The sequence below is a fragment of the Sminthopsis crassicaudata genome, chromosome 5 (assembly GCF_048593235.1).
Source record: "Sminthopsis crassicaudata isolate SCR6 chromosome 5, ASM4859323v1, whole genome shotgun sequence".
NCBI lineage: Eukaryota > Metazoa > Chordata > Mammalia > Dasyuromorphia > Dasyuridae > Sminthopsis > Sminthopsis crassicaudata.
In genome coordinates, this window is record NC_133621.1 from 304,197,350 (window position 1) to 304,213,513 (window position 16,164).

The 16,164-nt window shown below is 44.4% G+C and overlaps 1 protein-coding gene across 2 annotated transcripts in view; it reads left to right on the forward strand.

Annotated features, from left to right (window-relative positions):
• Window positions 1-16,164, forward strand: part of PARVB (parvin beta) — an 83,973-nt gene that overhangs the window by 31,008 nt on the left and 36,801 nt on the right. The window contains exon 1 of one of the 2 annotated variants that reach the window (XM_074271928.1): window positions 7,128-7,287. The exons of the other annotated variant lie outside the window; for it this stretch is intronic. Within the exon in view, the coding sequence (XP_074128029.1) occupies window positions 7,143-7,287 (145 nt within the window). The 5' untranslated portion in view covers window positions 7,128-7,142. Of the gene's footprint in view, window positions 1-7,127; window positions 7,288-16,164 lie in introns of those variants that run through there. 2 annotated transcript variants of the gene reach the window in all.

Below are 16,164 nucleotides of genomic sequence, written 5' to 3' on the forward strand. Positions count from 1 at the left end.
ATTTCCCCTTCCCCCCCACCAAGCAATTGGAGTTAAGTGACCTGCCCAAGGTCACACATCTAGGAAGTGTTAAGTGTCTGAGGCCAGATTTAAACTCAAGTCCTCCTGACTTCATGGTTGGTGTTCTATCTACTGCGTCACCTAGCTGCCTCCCTAACTGTGAATGTTAATGGGATGAACTCTCTCATTAAATAAGTGAATGGCAGAGTGGATTAAGAAAGAATCCTACAATATATTATTTACTAGAAACACATCTGACATAAGAGAGACACAGAGTAAAGGTAAAAGACTGGAACAGAATTTATTGTACTTCAACTGAAAAAAAAAAAAGCAGGGGTAGCAATTCTTTTTTTAATTATTATTATAGCTTTTTATTTACAAGATATATGAATGGGTAATTTTTCAGCATTGACAATTGCCAAACCTTTTGTTCCAACTTTTCTCCTCCTTCCCCCCACCCCTTCCCCCAGATGGCAGGTTGACCAATACATGTTAAATATGTTAAAGTATAAATTAAATACAATATATATATATATATATATATATATATATACATATCCAAACAATTATTTTGCTGTGCCTGTGAAGGAAATCAAAAATGCAGGTGGACAAAAATAGAGGGATTGGAAATTCTAAGGGGTAGCAACTCTAATCTAATATAAAGCAAAAGTAAAAAAAAAATAGATCTGATTAAAAGAGATAAGGAAGGAAAGTATATCTTGAGAAGGGCACCATAATCAATAAAATGGTAAGGATATTAAATGTATATGGACCAAATGGAAGAACATACAAATTCCTAGAGGAGGAGAAGGAGGAAAGACGAAAGAAGGGGAAAAGTAATAAATTGGTTTATTGTTCTTAAAAAATTTCTCAAAAATAGAAGTTATTTCTTTCTTTAAATTATATTGATGTTCTTAAAATATTTTAGACATTATTATTAATATTGCTTTTCTTGAATAAGAATTAGACTCAATCTTGAAGCTGGGTGAGGACTCTGGGGCAGGAAAGTCTGTTCATCAGATATTGGCAGAGAACGTGGTGTCCCTTCCAAGGAGATTTTCCAAATAACTAAAGTCACTCCTTCAATTGATTTGACCTTTTTTATATAAATCTGTTTCAAAATGAATTTTCTTAAAATTGTATTGGTTAGTTTTCTTAAATTGACTCCACTGGCTGGAAAGCTAACCACAATTTCTATTTGCGTCCTTACTACAGTACATAACATATCAGAGACATGTCATTTTTCTGCTGATTTGACCTTTTCAGATGATTAATGTTTTCATTATGAAAGCCATCAGTTTTTTGTTTCATGCAGGCATAGTTGAATTGAGTGTAGGGCATTGGAGGACAGTAGGAAAGCAGCTAGATTCAGAGGAAGAAGAGTCCAGTCACTTGATCCCTGGTCCTCAGTTTCCTCAACTGGAGAATGAGGGATTGGGATCATATGGGAGGGTGGGAGGAGTTGGAAGCCATGCTAGATGGTTTCAAGTATTTGAATGATTATTTACATCCCTTGAGAGGAGCCATGGGGAGAGAGCAGCTAGATAGCTCATTGAGAGAGTTCTGAGCTGGAGTCAGGAAGATCTGAATTCAAATCCAGTCATTTATTTCCTAACTGTGTGACTCTGTTTGCCTCAATTTCTTCATCTGTAAAATGAGCTGGTGAAGGAAATGGCCAACCACTGTTGTATCTCAGCCAGGAAAACCCAAATGGGGTCATGGGGGATAGGACATGACTGAACAACAACATAATGCTTATTTCTGAAGTCTCTTCTAAAGATGTATAAATGGTTAATAGAAATTTCATAAACCAAGAACCATTCTCCAATTGATTAGAGTCTGTGCTTCTGGAAATTTTTGTAACACGGTCTCCTCCATTTTTACCCAGAACATTGGGCTAGGAACTGGGCTTGTAATTAATAGAAAGAAATCCTAAATAAGAAAATATCCCTTTTCAGTGAAAGTTAGGTCCATGTCTGAATGTTAGAAAGTTACTTAGAATGTTGAGAAGCTAAGCAGTTCACCCAAAGTCAGATTGTTTAGGATATGTCCCTAAGAACTTGACTTTGATTTCCTTGCTTTAAAAAAATTTTTTTTTTCTTTAAAACAAGAGTATGTGAAATGTAAATTGACTTAAATTTTTTTTTAAATTTAAGACTTTTCTTAGATTTTCCCTTGTATTTCTTCACCTCTTCCTTCCCAGAAAAACAGCCCTATAACAAAGAATTGTTTTTTTGTTTTTTAAAGAGAAAAAAATTCAGCAAAACTGATCAATACTTAGAATACAACTGAAATTATATGCATCATCCCACTGCCCCCATATTTCTTCTCCGGGCAAGTTTAGTTATTAGTTTTTCAGTCTTCAATTTTCAGTGTCATCAATGAATATGCATTTATTAAACTTATTAAACAGAGTTCTGTGCTAGATACTGAAGACATGAATAGAAAAGTCAGACAGTACCTGCTTTCTGGAGAGCTCCCAATTCTAACAGAGGTGTTACCACATAGGAGAGATTTTATTTTATTTTATTTTTTCCTGAGGCTGGGGTTAAGTGACTTGCCCAGGGTCACACAGCTAGGAAGTGTTAAGTGTCTGAGATCAGATTTGAACTCGGGTCCTCCTGAATTCAAGGCTGATGCTCTATCCACTGCGCCACCTAGCTGCCCCTCATAGGAGAGATTTTAGCTACAAATTGAAAGTTCTTAGGTAGTAGCAGCAAAGCAGATGGTCTATCCCCTTCTTTAAGGATTATTTCCACTGATAAAATCTCATCTTTTTCTGATGTTGAAACATCTTGTGGTTATTCTGTCCAGTTACATTGTTACAGTCACTGAACATAGGGTTCTTTTGGCTCTGTTTACTTCTGTTTGCATCAGTTCATGTACATCTTCTTGTGCTTCTCTTTATTCATAATATTTGTTGTTTAAAGACACAGAGATCCATCATTGCAATCACACACCACAATCTGTTCAGCCCAATTCCCAATTCATGAGTATCTGTTTTGTTTCTAATTCTCTGCAACCACAAAACCCGCTGCTAACAGTATAAACTTTTAGTGTCTAGGGAGCCTTTCTTTTGGTCGATAAAACAGACTAGACAAAAAAGCTTCAGAAGGATTTGAGCTGTATAACTTATTGTTCTATAAACCTGAAAACGTAAATTCCTTAGGAAAGAACTTGATATTTGATAAGAACTATGGGGAAAACTGGAAAACAGTCTCTGGCATAAATTAGTCTGAGACCAATCTCTTATACTGTATTCCACACACAGAGACACAAAATTAAATGACCTGAATTTCAGAGATCACAGCATAAAAAAAGAAAAAGCAGATCACATAAAGGTCTTTCACAACTCGGAGTAGGGAATAAATTCTGAACTAAATAAAGATAGAAGCAGTTACAAAAGAGAAAACAGATATTTTTGGTTATGTCAATTGAAAAGCTTTTGCACTGACCCTGGGCAAGTCACTTAATTCCAATTGCCTCAGCAAAAACAACAACAACAACAACAACAACAAAAACCAAAATTATTGCACAAACCAAAGGATTAGAAGGAAGGAAAGAGTTTTAAAATGTTCATTGTTATTTTTTTACTACATTATTAATTTTAAAATAACATTAGTTAACTTATAATTAATAAAATGAATTTAATTTTATTAAGTTTTAATTTTATTAAGTTTTATTAAGTACTATGTGCCAAATTTCATGCCTCACTGATCTTCACAGTAACCCTTGGAGGGAAGTGCTTTTATTACCTCCAATTTTACAGTTAAGGAAACCGAACCAGGCAAGAGTTAAATGACTTGCCTCGCCTCCCCTCCCAGTAGGGAATATATCAGGCTAGATTTCTTATTTTTGTTTGTTTGGTTTTGTTTGTTTGTTTTGTTTTTCAGGCCAGATTTCAACTTGGACTTTCTTGACTTCAGGGGCAGTGTTTTGTGTTCCTAGTTTCCTAGAAGAGAAGGGACTAATTGGGGGGGGGGGGAAACCTTTGCATCATATTCCTTGGATTAGGGTTGATATCCAAAATGTATAAATGGCTAATAGAAATTTCATAAACCAAGAACCATTATCCAATTGATTAGCAGTCAAAAGATATGAGCAAAGAAGAATTGCGAATATGAAAAAAATGCTAATAATAAGAGAAATGCAAATCCAAACAACCCTGAAGTTTCACCTCACACTAATATTTTATTTTAAATTGGCAAAGATGTCCACAACCAGTGTGAGGGGTTATGGAAAGACAAGTACAGGTGCATTGTTGGTAGAGCTGCGTATTAATGCTACCATTCTGGAAATTTTAAATCGTGCAAGTAAAATGGCTAAAATGTCCATGTATTTTGATTTGAGGCAGGTAGGTGATACTGTGGATGGAGCTTCTGGCCTGGAGTCAGGAGCCTCAGACACTTACTAGCTATAAGACTATTTCCTTTTGTCTACTAGTGATCAAAATAGCACCTACCTTAAAGGGTTGATGTGAGATTTAAATGAGATGATATTTGTGAAAAGTGCTTATCACAGTGCCTGGCACATAGTAGGCTCTCTCCTTCTCATCCCATGTGACATATGCCAGATACTGTTGAAGGATGTAAAGACAGAAGTGAAACAGACCTTGTTCTCAGTGGGCTTACATTTTGTTGTGGAGATGATGTGTACACACAATACATACAAGATATTTTGGAGTTAGGGTCCGCTGATAACTGAGGAAATCAGGGAAGACCTTGTGTCTGGAAAGGGTGGAGGATGGACTCGGATCAGGGAGAGACATGAAACAGCCGTTGTTCTCTCTGTGGATCCTCTTCCGGATCTTCGTTTTTCTAGCCCCTTTGTGGCGCCATAGCAGACATAGCACACACTCAGTAAACAGTCTAATGAATTGGTTATCCTACCAGTTTTTTCCCAGATTCCTCACCACCCCTTTGGAAGCATTTTCTGCTCATTTCCCAGATGAAGAGAAAGTGAAAACCAGGAAAGCAGAGGCATGGGCCGGTCTGTGGGGGGAGATGCCGGCTTCTGCTAACTTTCAGTCTGGTCCCTGGGACTTGCCTGGACCTGAGGCTTGGGGATCCTCCATCTTCTTCTTGTTGGCCTTGGGGGGATTTGATGCCCTCCCAGAGCATGTCCTTTTTTTCTGTTTTCTTCATCTGGTTCGACAAGCTGTGTACAGATCCCAAAGTCTCTTGCAGAAGAGCCAAACCCATTTGATCTTTTTTTGAAGTTAAATATAAAAGCCGCAGTCTGAATGTTTAGAAAGAACAGCTAGGGCCTTTTGTGCTTCTCTAGAAGGGAAGTGCTCCCTTACCGCTTCCCGTGCCAGGGACCTTGGTGCTGACCTTGACCTTGGCCAAGTTTAGCATACATGGCAATAAAAAGGGTAGTTGTGGTCCCAGAGGATCCTAGGCCTATGGCTAGAAAATGCCTCAGAGGTTGTGGACTTTGAGCCCTTTGAATAACATTGGAGGAAACTGAGTCACACACTTAGTAAGTGTCAGCAATAAGGGTGGAAACCCAGGCTTTTCCCAGAGCCCAAACCTCCTTCAGTTTAGTAATTGAAGAATCACCTACTATGCGTAATATCTTCTGCCTCGGCTCGGGGAGGTCCCATCTAGCAGGGAAACAAGATACAGAAACCAGAAGCTGGGATGTCCAGAATGGCCTGATACGGCGGCCATGGAGAAGTGCTCAAAACTGACGTTGGCAGGTTTCCTGGTGGGATCTCATATTTAGAGCTGGGGGCTTCTAACCTGGGGTCTACAGAAGGGTTCCAAGGGAGATTTCAAAGTTCCATGATTTGGATGGGAAAAAGCAATGTGTCCCTCCTTATCAAAGCTGTTCCCCCAGTCCTGTTGCTTCTGCCTTCACAGAATGCCCCCTCTAGGTGCCCATTTCTCTTACACACACCTCTGATCCCAGTACAGGTGCTGGTCCCCTCATGCCTGGACACAAGAGGGTCTTCCCACCCGAGTCTGCCCCAGCCACTGAAGTGATTTTCCTAAAGCCCAGGCTTGACCATGGTACCTTCCTTCTTAATCATCCCCATTGGCTCCCTATTGCCTCCCAGATCAATTACAAAGTGCTTGTTTGCCAATCACAGCCCTCCTACCTTTCTGGTCTTTTTACACCTTAGTTCTCACCAGGTACTGTGACCATGTGACCCCAGTCTCTCGGCTTTCCACAAACAAGACCCTGCATCTCTGGGCACGGGACATTTTCTCTGCCCTCCCTCGGGTTTTCTTGTTCACCTCCCTGACTTCCATTAAGCCCCAACTCAAATCCCCACTTCTGCAGGAAGCCTCCCCCAGCCCTGGCCTTGAGCGGTCCTGATTGGTGAATGAGTGACTTCCTGTAGACCTCCCAATGCTCCCATTCCTCCAGAAGAGATCTTGTGTGTGACTTCTGGCCATCTCTCCCTCTCTTACCTCTCTCGATCCCATTCTACCTTGCATCCTGTGTTCCTTCTCCTTTCCCTTTATTCTTCCCTTTGTTCATTCATCTTGTCCATAAAACGGGTCTATGAAGGGCTGTTCTGGGCCCACAGACCCCCTTTCTGGGAGGCCGGCCTTTCTGGGAAGCCGTGCAGTATCTATCTTTAAACCGTAATCTCTCTTTTTCTTTTAGCTTTTCTCTTTTTGAATGTTTGATTTCTGAAGTCATGGAAACAGAGTGACGAGCGTTTAGTGGGGATGGATTTTGGCACTTCTGAGATGAGGAAGTACTGTACACAGCAGATGTAGGAGGGGGATTATTATTATTAGGCTCCTTTCACATCAGGCACAGGGTGCCCCATTTATTCAGCGTCCCATGAGCTCTTGCTCTCCTCTACCTGGAGCCTGGCTTTAGAGAATGCCAGGGAGAGGGCAGGGGTTTCCTCCTGGCCCCCCGAGTCCTGGTAGCCTTTGCCCGGGGGCCAGAGTGGATCCACCCTTCCTTCCTCATTTCCTTCTGTGTTATGGGCTTCCTTCTTTTAGGGGTGAGCAGGGAAAGGAGGATGTGTGTGGCCTGTGGGTAGTTGCTGGTAGCCAAGATAAGGGTACCATTTTGTATCATGAAACAACAGCCTGTTCTCCCTTTGAGGGGGCCAGCCTTTTTGTGGCCTTCCTTCCTCAAGGATTCCAAAGAAGGGGTCTCAAAAACTGCCAGTCATGGTGGAGGCGGAGGCTCTGCTCCTCCCGCCCCTCTGGGCATCAGGGCACGGCCCGAGGGCTGCCTCTGCCACACAGTCTGCTGTTCTCTGCCAAGCACTTGGTCGCTCGGGGTTCCTGGGTCTGAGAGCCTCCCTCATCACCAGTGAGTTCTTTCCTTTGTCCTTTCATTTGTCTTTCAGCATCTGCAGTCCTTGCAGGGTCCTTCCTGGGCATGTGTTCTGCCACTCCAAAATAATGAGTGAGTCGGCAGGCACAGGCTGGCTTCTGGTGGGGGGCTTGGGGCAAGGTCAGCTTTGTCATTCCCTCCATCATTTATTGGGTGGGGAAACTGAGGCACAGAGCCCCACTGTGACCTTGGATCCCCAATCTGGAAGTAAGAAAAGCCCTCTGAGGCTAGCTCCCTCATTTTCCAGATGGGGAAACTGAGGCAAGGAAAATGGAGTGACTTGCCCAAAGTTACTCAGGAAACAGAGCTGTAATCTAACGTGGGCCCTCCTGTGCTACCTCAGGATAGGGGCTCTCCAGTCCCCACTGGAACCATGAAGGTGAGGATGGCAAAGATCCCATCCCAGCCCCTCTGGATGCCACTGTTACTTTGTTTAGCTAAAGCCCAGAGAGCAGACATCCCCCCCCCCCTTTGGGTAATAATGAATTGTGAGACCAGTCCAGTCACTTGAGGGAGTGAATGGATGAGGAAAGCACTCATTAAGCTCTTTCTGTATACAGAGCACTGTGTTAAAGACTGGGGAACTGAGAGGAGATTGTTCCTGCTTTGGCTTTGTGTATTTTTCTCCCAATTCCTCTCTCCTAAGAGAGTCCTTGTTCTGAGTCTGAGGTCCTGGGTTCAAATCTCATTTCTAGCTCTTAGAATTTGGTTGATCTTGGGTCTCCCTTAACCCTTTTGTGCTGCAGTTTCTCCCTCTGAAAAACGAGGGGCTTGGGCTAGCTGATCGGGGGCTTTTCTCTCTTAGCTCTATCCATTGGTGGTCCTATGGTATTTCCTAGGCCTGCTTAATTGACCAATGGACAGATGAACAGACTATAGCTTTAGTCTTGGGGAATTCCTAATGGGAAGAAGTGGGGGCCAGGAAACTCCCCCAAGATCCCAACAGGAATAGAAAAATGAACCATAGCCAGAGTGTGATTGAGACAGGCCTGAAGCTGTTCTTTCCAGGACTACTTAAGCCCTTCCTGTCCTCTGAGTACCCTGTCCAAAAGGAAATCACTTATTTCTACTGAAAAGTTCCCTCCCCGAGAGCCAAGACAATAACTGCCAGTCCTGGGGAGCTGGGAAATAATCCCAGGGGCCCGGATGAAAAAATCCTGCCAAAACTCAGTGAGATATTGGAGTCTTACTGGGCCTAGTTTTATTTGGGGAGAAAAACGAGGTACTCAGAGTCTTAGGGTTTTTTTTCCCCTGAGGCAATTGGGGTTAAGTGACTTGCCCAGAATCACACAGCCAGGAAAAATTAAGTGCCTGGGGACAGATTTGAACTCAGGTCCTCCTGACTTCAGGGCTGATGCTCTATTCACAACAGCCACCTAGCTGCCCCCAAAATTGGTTATTCAGGAGATTTATTCATTGCCTGCTGCAGGTAGCTGGGGGAGGTAGAATTTATTTATTTTGGGGGGTGAGGCAATTGGGATTAAATGACCTGCCTAGAATCACACAGTTAAGTGTAGTAGAAGAGTTTAATCAAATAAGACAAAAGCCCTGTACTCAGGGAGCTCAAAGACCAAGAGCTAGAAAGAGGAAGTAGAACCACAACAAGCATACATTAAACACCTTCTGTATGCAGAACTCTGTTCTGGGTGCTAGGGAACAATGGAGTCCCTCAATTCATGGAGAGCACTTTAAAAGGAGGATGAAACAGAATCACAGGAATCATAATTTCTACTAATGATCACCTGGTTAAAAAGCATTTATTAGGTACCAACTATGTACCAGCACTTGTACTAAATACTGGGAGGTACAAAGAAAGGCAAAATTAGCTCCTAGTCTTAAAGAAGGTTTGGGGAGGGGAAAAAAACAAAACAAAAAACAAACAAAAAAAACCCCAAACCTGTTAGTGGCATATAAGGCCAAAAAAAAATTAAAAAAAGAATCTAGGCTCATAAATGTAGATCCAGAAGGGATCTCGAAGGCCATCTCCTTATATTATAGAGGAGGAAACTGAGGCCCAAACAGTCTAGGTGGCTCCTAGGCCTGGACTGGAAGGGGCACTTTTTAGAAAGACAAAATGAGACTCAGGGAGTTGCTCAAAATCATACAGAGAGTGTCAGAGGCACCATTTGAACCCAGTTTTTCTGTCTGAGTCATTGGGAATGGACTGATAGGAGATGGAGCCATTGTACCAAAAAGAATATTACCCCCTCCCCACCTCTGCAGCAAAGTAGAGAATTAAGTATGAAAAAGCAAACAGTCACTTGAGAGTCAAGCCCTGGCCAGGATAATTCCTACTAAGCCGCTTTTTCCAGGTGTGCGGTCCAGCTGCCCTCCTGTGCTTCCTGGGCCCAGGCCGTGCCCAGCTTAGAGGCCCAGCCATGGAGGGGCCCCTTCCCCTCCTTTCTGTCTCCAAATCTACTTTAGGAGGGGGAGGCAGATTGGAGAAGAGCAGAGCAAGAAAGGGTGATGGGAGCTGCCCCGGCTGCCAAGGGCAAGCGATCCCTCGGGATGTCAGCTGGAAAGCACCAGGGTAACAAGGAGGTGGGAGGCCAAAGGGCCAGACCCCTGGGAGGGCTACAGCAAGTCACTCCAGATTGAGGGCCTGGCTTTGTTCAATGGGCCCCTCATCCTTCTGATGATCACCTGGTTAGACTTCCAAGGAATTTCAGAAGCCACTGAGTCCATTTTACTGAGAAGGAAACTGAGCCTCATAAAGAAGTGACAGGATCCTGGGATTGTAGACTTGACCTACAAGTCCATTTTACAGAGGAATAAATAGTCTTAGAAAAAAGTAACTTAGGATCCTAGGGTTGAGACTGGGATGGAACCTTAAAGTCCGTTGAATACCACAGATTTTTAGAGTTTTTTCCCTTTGTATTTTACAGATGAAGAAACTGAGGCTTTATCTTAGCTCTCTCCCTATGTTTAGGACATGTTAGGAGCTTATGTTCATGGTTTCAGAGCTGGAAGGTACCTCGTTGGCCATCTACACCCATCCTCTCATTTTGGAGTGGAGGAACCTGAGCCTTATAAAGATTTGAGTGAGTGACTTGTCCAAAGTCACACAAGGAGGCAGGACTGGGACTGTGTGAATTGTGATTATTTCTGATAGCCAAATCTTCGCCCCAAAAAAGGGCAGAAATAGCATTTTGGGCTTTGGAATGACTGTAGATTAGAGCAGCGGCTCTAGAACAGGCAGCAAACAAATAAACGAGTTCTGGAACAAACAAAATAAAGAAAGATCTGGCCAGGAGGTCTCCCTGGCCCAAGGTGGGATGTCCACATAAACTGGCTGCTGGTCACTCCTGCAATAAATCCCTGGGACTTCCCTTGGCAGAGAACAGCCTCCAGGGGGCACTGTGGTCCTGGCCTTGTTCAGCCCTGGGTCTCGAAATGATCTCACTCGACTCATGTGTTTCAGCTGCAGTAGGTTCCCCTCCAGTCAATTCAGTTTTTTTTAACATTTAATGTTTCATCTTTGGATTTTTTTCCTCTGCCAGAGAAGCACGGCGCTCCTGTGGATGCCATTAGACACCATCCAATTGATCCTCCGTCCCTAGAGCAAAAATGCAGCCCCTCGGCTTTCGGCCCGGTTTTTTCCTGTTTAGTCTGTATTAGGCCGGTCCCTAATGTTCTGTGGCTTCATTAAAATGCGTCTCCCGTTTGAAGTGAGCGGCTGATCTTGTTACTGCACGGCTGCAAGGGTCCCCTTCGCGGCGTCCCCACAGCCCGGTGATGCGGGATGCGCCGCCGTCTCCCGAGAGGGAGCGGAGCGCCTCTGCTTTTAGTTGTTGGCAGCGTCTGCTCGTCCTTTTCTCTGAGTCTCGTTATTAAACAACCGCGTGTCCTTCATCTGTCTGGGCTTCCGCTTCCCCAGCGGCTGGACTTGGACGTTACCTCTGAGCCCCTTTCCAGGTCCAAAACTTTGGGCTCATTCGTGGTTCTTGTAGAGCAGTGTCTGGGACAGTGCGTGGCACATAGTAGGTACTTACTACGGAGGTTCTTAAACTTTTGTGGATGGAGAAGTCTGTGGGCACCTTCTCAGCTAAAGGCAGAAAGCAAAGGAAGGCAATTATATCGAAACAGAGTTAGCAGAACATCTCAAAAGAAATCATGTTCCTGGGGCTCCAGGTTAAGAACCCCAGCTTCCCAAACATTCGTTGATTGACTCTGGGAACTACTGATTGGCTGTGTGATGTTAGGCAAGCCATTCCCTTCTCTGGGATATAAAATGAGGAAGTAGAATTGGTTGACCTCTAATGCCCTTCAAGAGGAGAATCTGATTTCCTTGTAAGCAGCTTCCCTTTTCTGGATCTTAATTTCTTTCTTTGTAGAATGAGAGAATCTTTTGGCTGTTGTTTTGATTTTTGTATCCCAGAAGCTAGTATACAGTTGGTGCTTAATAACTGTTGATTAGGCGTCTGGCATTTCTCTCGAAGGGCTTTGGTGTTAATGCTTGCAGAAGGAAGCAATAGTCCTGTGCTACCTTGGAGGGCCCTTTCACCTCATAATCCATGGTTTTCTGAGACAGAGGAGGCTAATTATTTATCTCTGTGACCTCAGCCACATGGCTTAATTTCTTTGGTTCCTAGTTTCTGTAAAGAAAAAGCTAGGTGGGTACAATGGATAGAACGCTGAGCCTGGAGTCAGATAGAGCTAAGTTCTAGTCCAGCCTCAGCGTAGTGGTCCTGAGCAAGTCATTTCACCCTGCCTACCTCAGTTTCCTCTTCTGTATAAATCTCTGCCAAGAATAGGATTATCGAGAGTTGGGCACAACTGAAATGATTCAGTAACTACCAAAAAACAAATCAGGCTGTTGAACTGGATACTATTAAAGTCTCTTCCAATTCTAGAGTTAATGTTCTTAGTCTGAACACCAGGTCACAAATCACCGAGGCTCTGTTTTTTTCTCATTTGCTAAGGGAGAGGCTTGAATCACTTGCTCCTGGGCTCCTGCCGCCATCTTGGTTTGGTGGTTTACTGAGATTCCAATGACCCAGCAGCCCCTGGGGCTCGGCCTCGTCTCCCTTCTGATTTCTGCTTTCGGTGCTTTTGCCGAGAGGGTAATTAGTGACAGGTGAGGTGTGCCGCTTCTGAGTGGGTTAAAAATAATTGCCAATTTGTTATGATCGAGGCAGGCATAATGTGGTGATTAATGGTACTCGGAAGGAGGGCAGAGATCGCTCGTCCAAAGGGCCAGGGTAGAGCTGTTGGGTCAGGAGGGACAGCTTCAACGAAAGCTCCTCTCGGGGGCGAGGAGCCTCGGGGAGCTTTTGCTGATGGATTAATGGCCTCTGTGTGTGTGTCTGTAAATCACCGGACTTATGTCTGAGCCTGGGAGGAGGGCGATGGCAATCGGGGGCCCCTGTGAGGGCACATCCCTGGGCCGTGGACCCAGTGACACCTCTTGGCGCTTTGGGGGCCCTGGATCCTTTGACCTGATGATGATGGCTCAGCCACATTCACAAGTGTCCCTGAGTTATCAAGAAGATATAGCCAACAGATGTAAATTGTGTTCTACTCCCTGCTCCCCGGGCTGTGATCTCAGCAATCCCAGAGTTCCCTTGCAGGGAGGATCTCAGCCCCTAGCCTGTGCATCCTGGATGGTTCTTGCTTGTGTCTCTCCCACACTCTGCCCCGGGGTGTCTCCTCAAGGTGCCAGAGACCATGTTGGTAATCCGATCTCTGTGTCCCTTACACCTCTCTATTCACACACATCTCCTTCATTTTATATATATATATATATATATATAGCTAAAGCAGTTGGGGTTAAGTGACTTGCCCAGGGTCACACAGCCAGGAAGTGTTAAGTGTCTGAGGGCAGATTTGAACTCGGGTCCTCCTGACTTCAGGGCTGGTGCTCTGTGCATTGCGCCACCTAGCGGCCCCCTTGGGTATATTTTTTAAAAATCAACTTTTGTTTTCAATTCTGCATTTTCTCCCTTCTACTTCTTACCTGTATCCTTCCTCCACTCCCTATACCTTGACTAATCAAGAAAAACAACCCTCCCATTATAGACATTTGGCAAGCAAAATAAATATCCACATTGACCATGGCAAAAAAAGTGTGCAATATATATATTACATACACATAAATACATATTCACATACATACAAGTGCTCATAATACATGTATACAGTGACCATGCATGTACCCAGAATGCACCCATGTATACATGTAAATGCAATGTACTTCTACATTTATGCATATATACTAATACATATAAATGTGTGTAGGTGTGTTTACACACCCCCCTCATTCTGTGGCTCAAATCCAGAGCATATAAAATCCCTTTGACCTTATGATTTATTGATTACAAGGACCACCTGACTAAGAAGGGAAAAGTCCCCCTCTCGGCTTTTTGACAGCAATGATAGCCAGCAGTGATGGAGAGCTTTAAAGACTGTAAAGACCTTTCCCGATGTTTGCTCTTTATAACAACCCTGTTATTCTCTCTCCTTCACATTTGAGAGAACCGAGGCTGAGAAAAATGACTTGCCTCTGGTCTCACAGCAAGTATCCGAAGCAGAATTTGAATCCAGATTTCCCTAGACCCAAGCGCAACACTCTACCCGCTGTGTCACCTGGTGTCTCCCATCTTTCCATCTGAATCATTGAGGCTGCCAGAGCTGGACTAATATCATTGTCCCTCCACCCTGTCCCCGTTTCTCCTTCCCTGATGGAAACGCCAGGAAAGGCCCAGAAGAGGGAGGTGGGGTCTCCCAGTCCACCTGGACAGAGGGTTTGGGGTTCCTTGGCAGAATGGTGGATGAGACGATCTCCTCATTTCTTCACCAGGCCCGAGGAGAGGCCCAAACTTGGGCAGCTTTACTATTTTAAGGGCAAACAAACACTTAGCCCTGTGAACTGTAGTTTTCCTCCTCTCAGAAATGAGCAACATTTACCCAATGGATCCAGCAGGGACCGTAGACGGTGCTTTGTAAGCCTGAAAGTGCTCTAGGAAAAGGGGAGCTGTGATATCGAGTTTTATTTTGCCTCTAAGAATAAATTGCTCACTTTTTGGAGATTTATTTGCTATCCCAGTTAGGCTGGTGGAGGAAATAAATCGGACAAGCTGCCCTAGTTGGCTTGCAGTCTAAGAAAATGATTCCCAGTTACTGCCTTTGACCTCCCTGGGGCCAGAGACGGGCCTTTGTAGGCTGGCCTTTGAAGAGCTTTTGCTGGGGGCCCGGCCGCCGGTTAGTGCAAGCATGAAGTCCGTGGCTTTTTTCCCTCCTACGCACTCATTTTTTTCCTGTGTTTTTAACATTTGTCTGTTACCGCAGAGACAAAGGGAAAAAACCAGCTGTCTATGCTGGCAGCAGTAATTAGTTAGCTCTCTGCCCAACACTGACCACTTTTCTTGAGTATCTTCTGAGTCGGGGACCAGCTGTCCTGGAGTGAGGGATCAGACTGAGCGACCCCCCCGCATACATGCCTGATGGCTAGGTGACAGTCAGGCTTTAAGCGGGCAGAAGCTGGTGATGTCAGGGGCTGGCAGACCACCCAGCCTCCATCCTGGGCCTCTGGCCACATAGGGCTGCATCTTGTCATCTGGCCATCCAGGAGAAGTACCTTCCCCACTTGTCTCCTCCTGGCAGGGCAGCCCCTGACTCCTGGAGCTTCTGGCGGGAACGGGCCGTTCCCAGCCGTGCACGTTGCCCCTGCCTGATGCCCCTTTGTAGGTGTTCTTGGCACATGGAGGAGCACACCTGTTCTGAGTGGGTCTGTTTTTTTCTCGGGCATCAGCAGCCACAGAGAGCCAGCCATCGTCGATGGGATCCCGGGAAAGGAAAGCCTTGGCAGGAGATGTTGGGAATGATGGAAGTTACCCATGCATGTGCCATGGGCAGGAACCCAACTGGATTTTTAAAAATGTAGTTGGTTGAGAAACTTTAATGGAGTAGCTTCCACCTGCCAGCACTGTGTACAGTGATGGGATGGCCCTGCTCTCGGGGAGATTACGTTCTGACTCTGAAGGGAGATTCCAGCTTCAAAGCAGACCTTTCTAATGATTAAGACTCTCTGAAAGTGGAAAGGGCTGCTTTTGGAGGTAGTGAGTTCCCAGGCACTGCGAGGTATTCAAACAAGTGCCCATTGGTGGTAGTTAGATGGTGAAGTGGATCAAGAACAGGAAGACCCGTTCAAATCCTGCTTCAGACACCCATTGTGTAACCATGGCAATTCACTTATTCTGTTTGCCTCCATTTTCTCATCCATAAAGTGGGGGTTGATAATAATAGCATCCACCTCCCATAGTTGCTGTGAGGATCAAATGAGGTATTTTTTTTAGTTTATTTTTAATATACATTGTTTTATGAATTATGATGGGAGAGAAAAATCAGAGCAAAAGGGAAAAATCATGGAAGAGAGAAAAAAAACAGAAAGAAGAAGTGAACATAGCTTGTGTTGATTTATATTTGTTCTCCTTGGTTCTTTTTCTGGATGCAGATGGTGTTTTCTATGTAAAGTTTATAGGGATTGCCTTGGATCACTGAAGCACTGAGAAGAACCGAGCCTTTCATAGGGATCACGGCGCGTTCTTGCTATTATTGTGTATAATGTGTTCCTGGTCCTGCTTGTTTCGCTCGGCATCAGTTCTTGGAAATCTTTCCAGGCCTTTCTAAACTCAGTTTGTTCATCATTTTTTATGGAACAACAATATTCCATTACCTTTTTGTACCACAACGTGTTCAGCCATTCCCCAGTTCTATTTATTTTCCAATTCTTTGCCACCACAAAAAGAGCTGCTACACACATTTTGGCACATGTGGGTCCTTTTCTCTCCTTTATGATTTTCTTGGGATACAGACGCAGTAGCATTTGGGTCTGTAGCTGTTGAGCCAAATAAG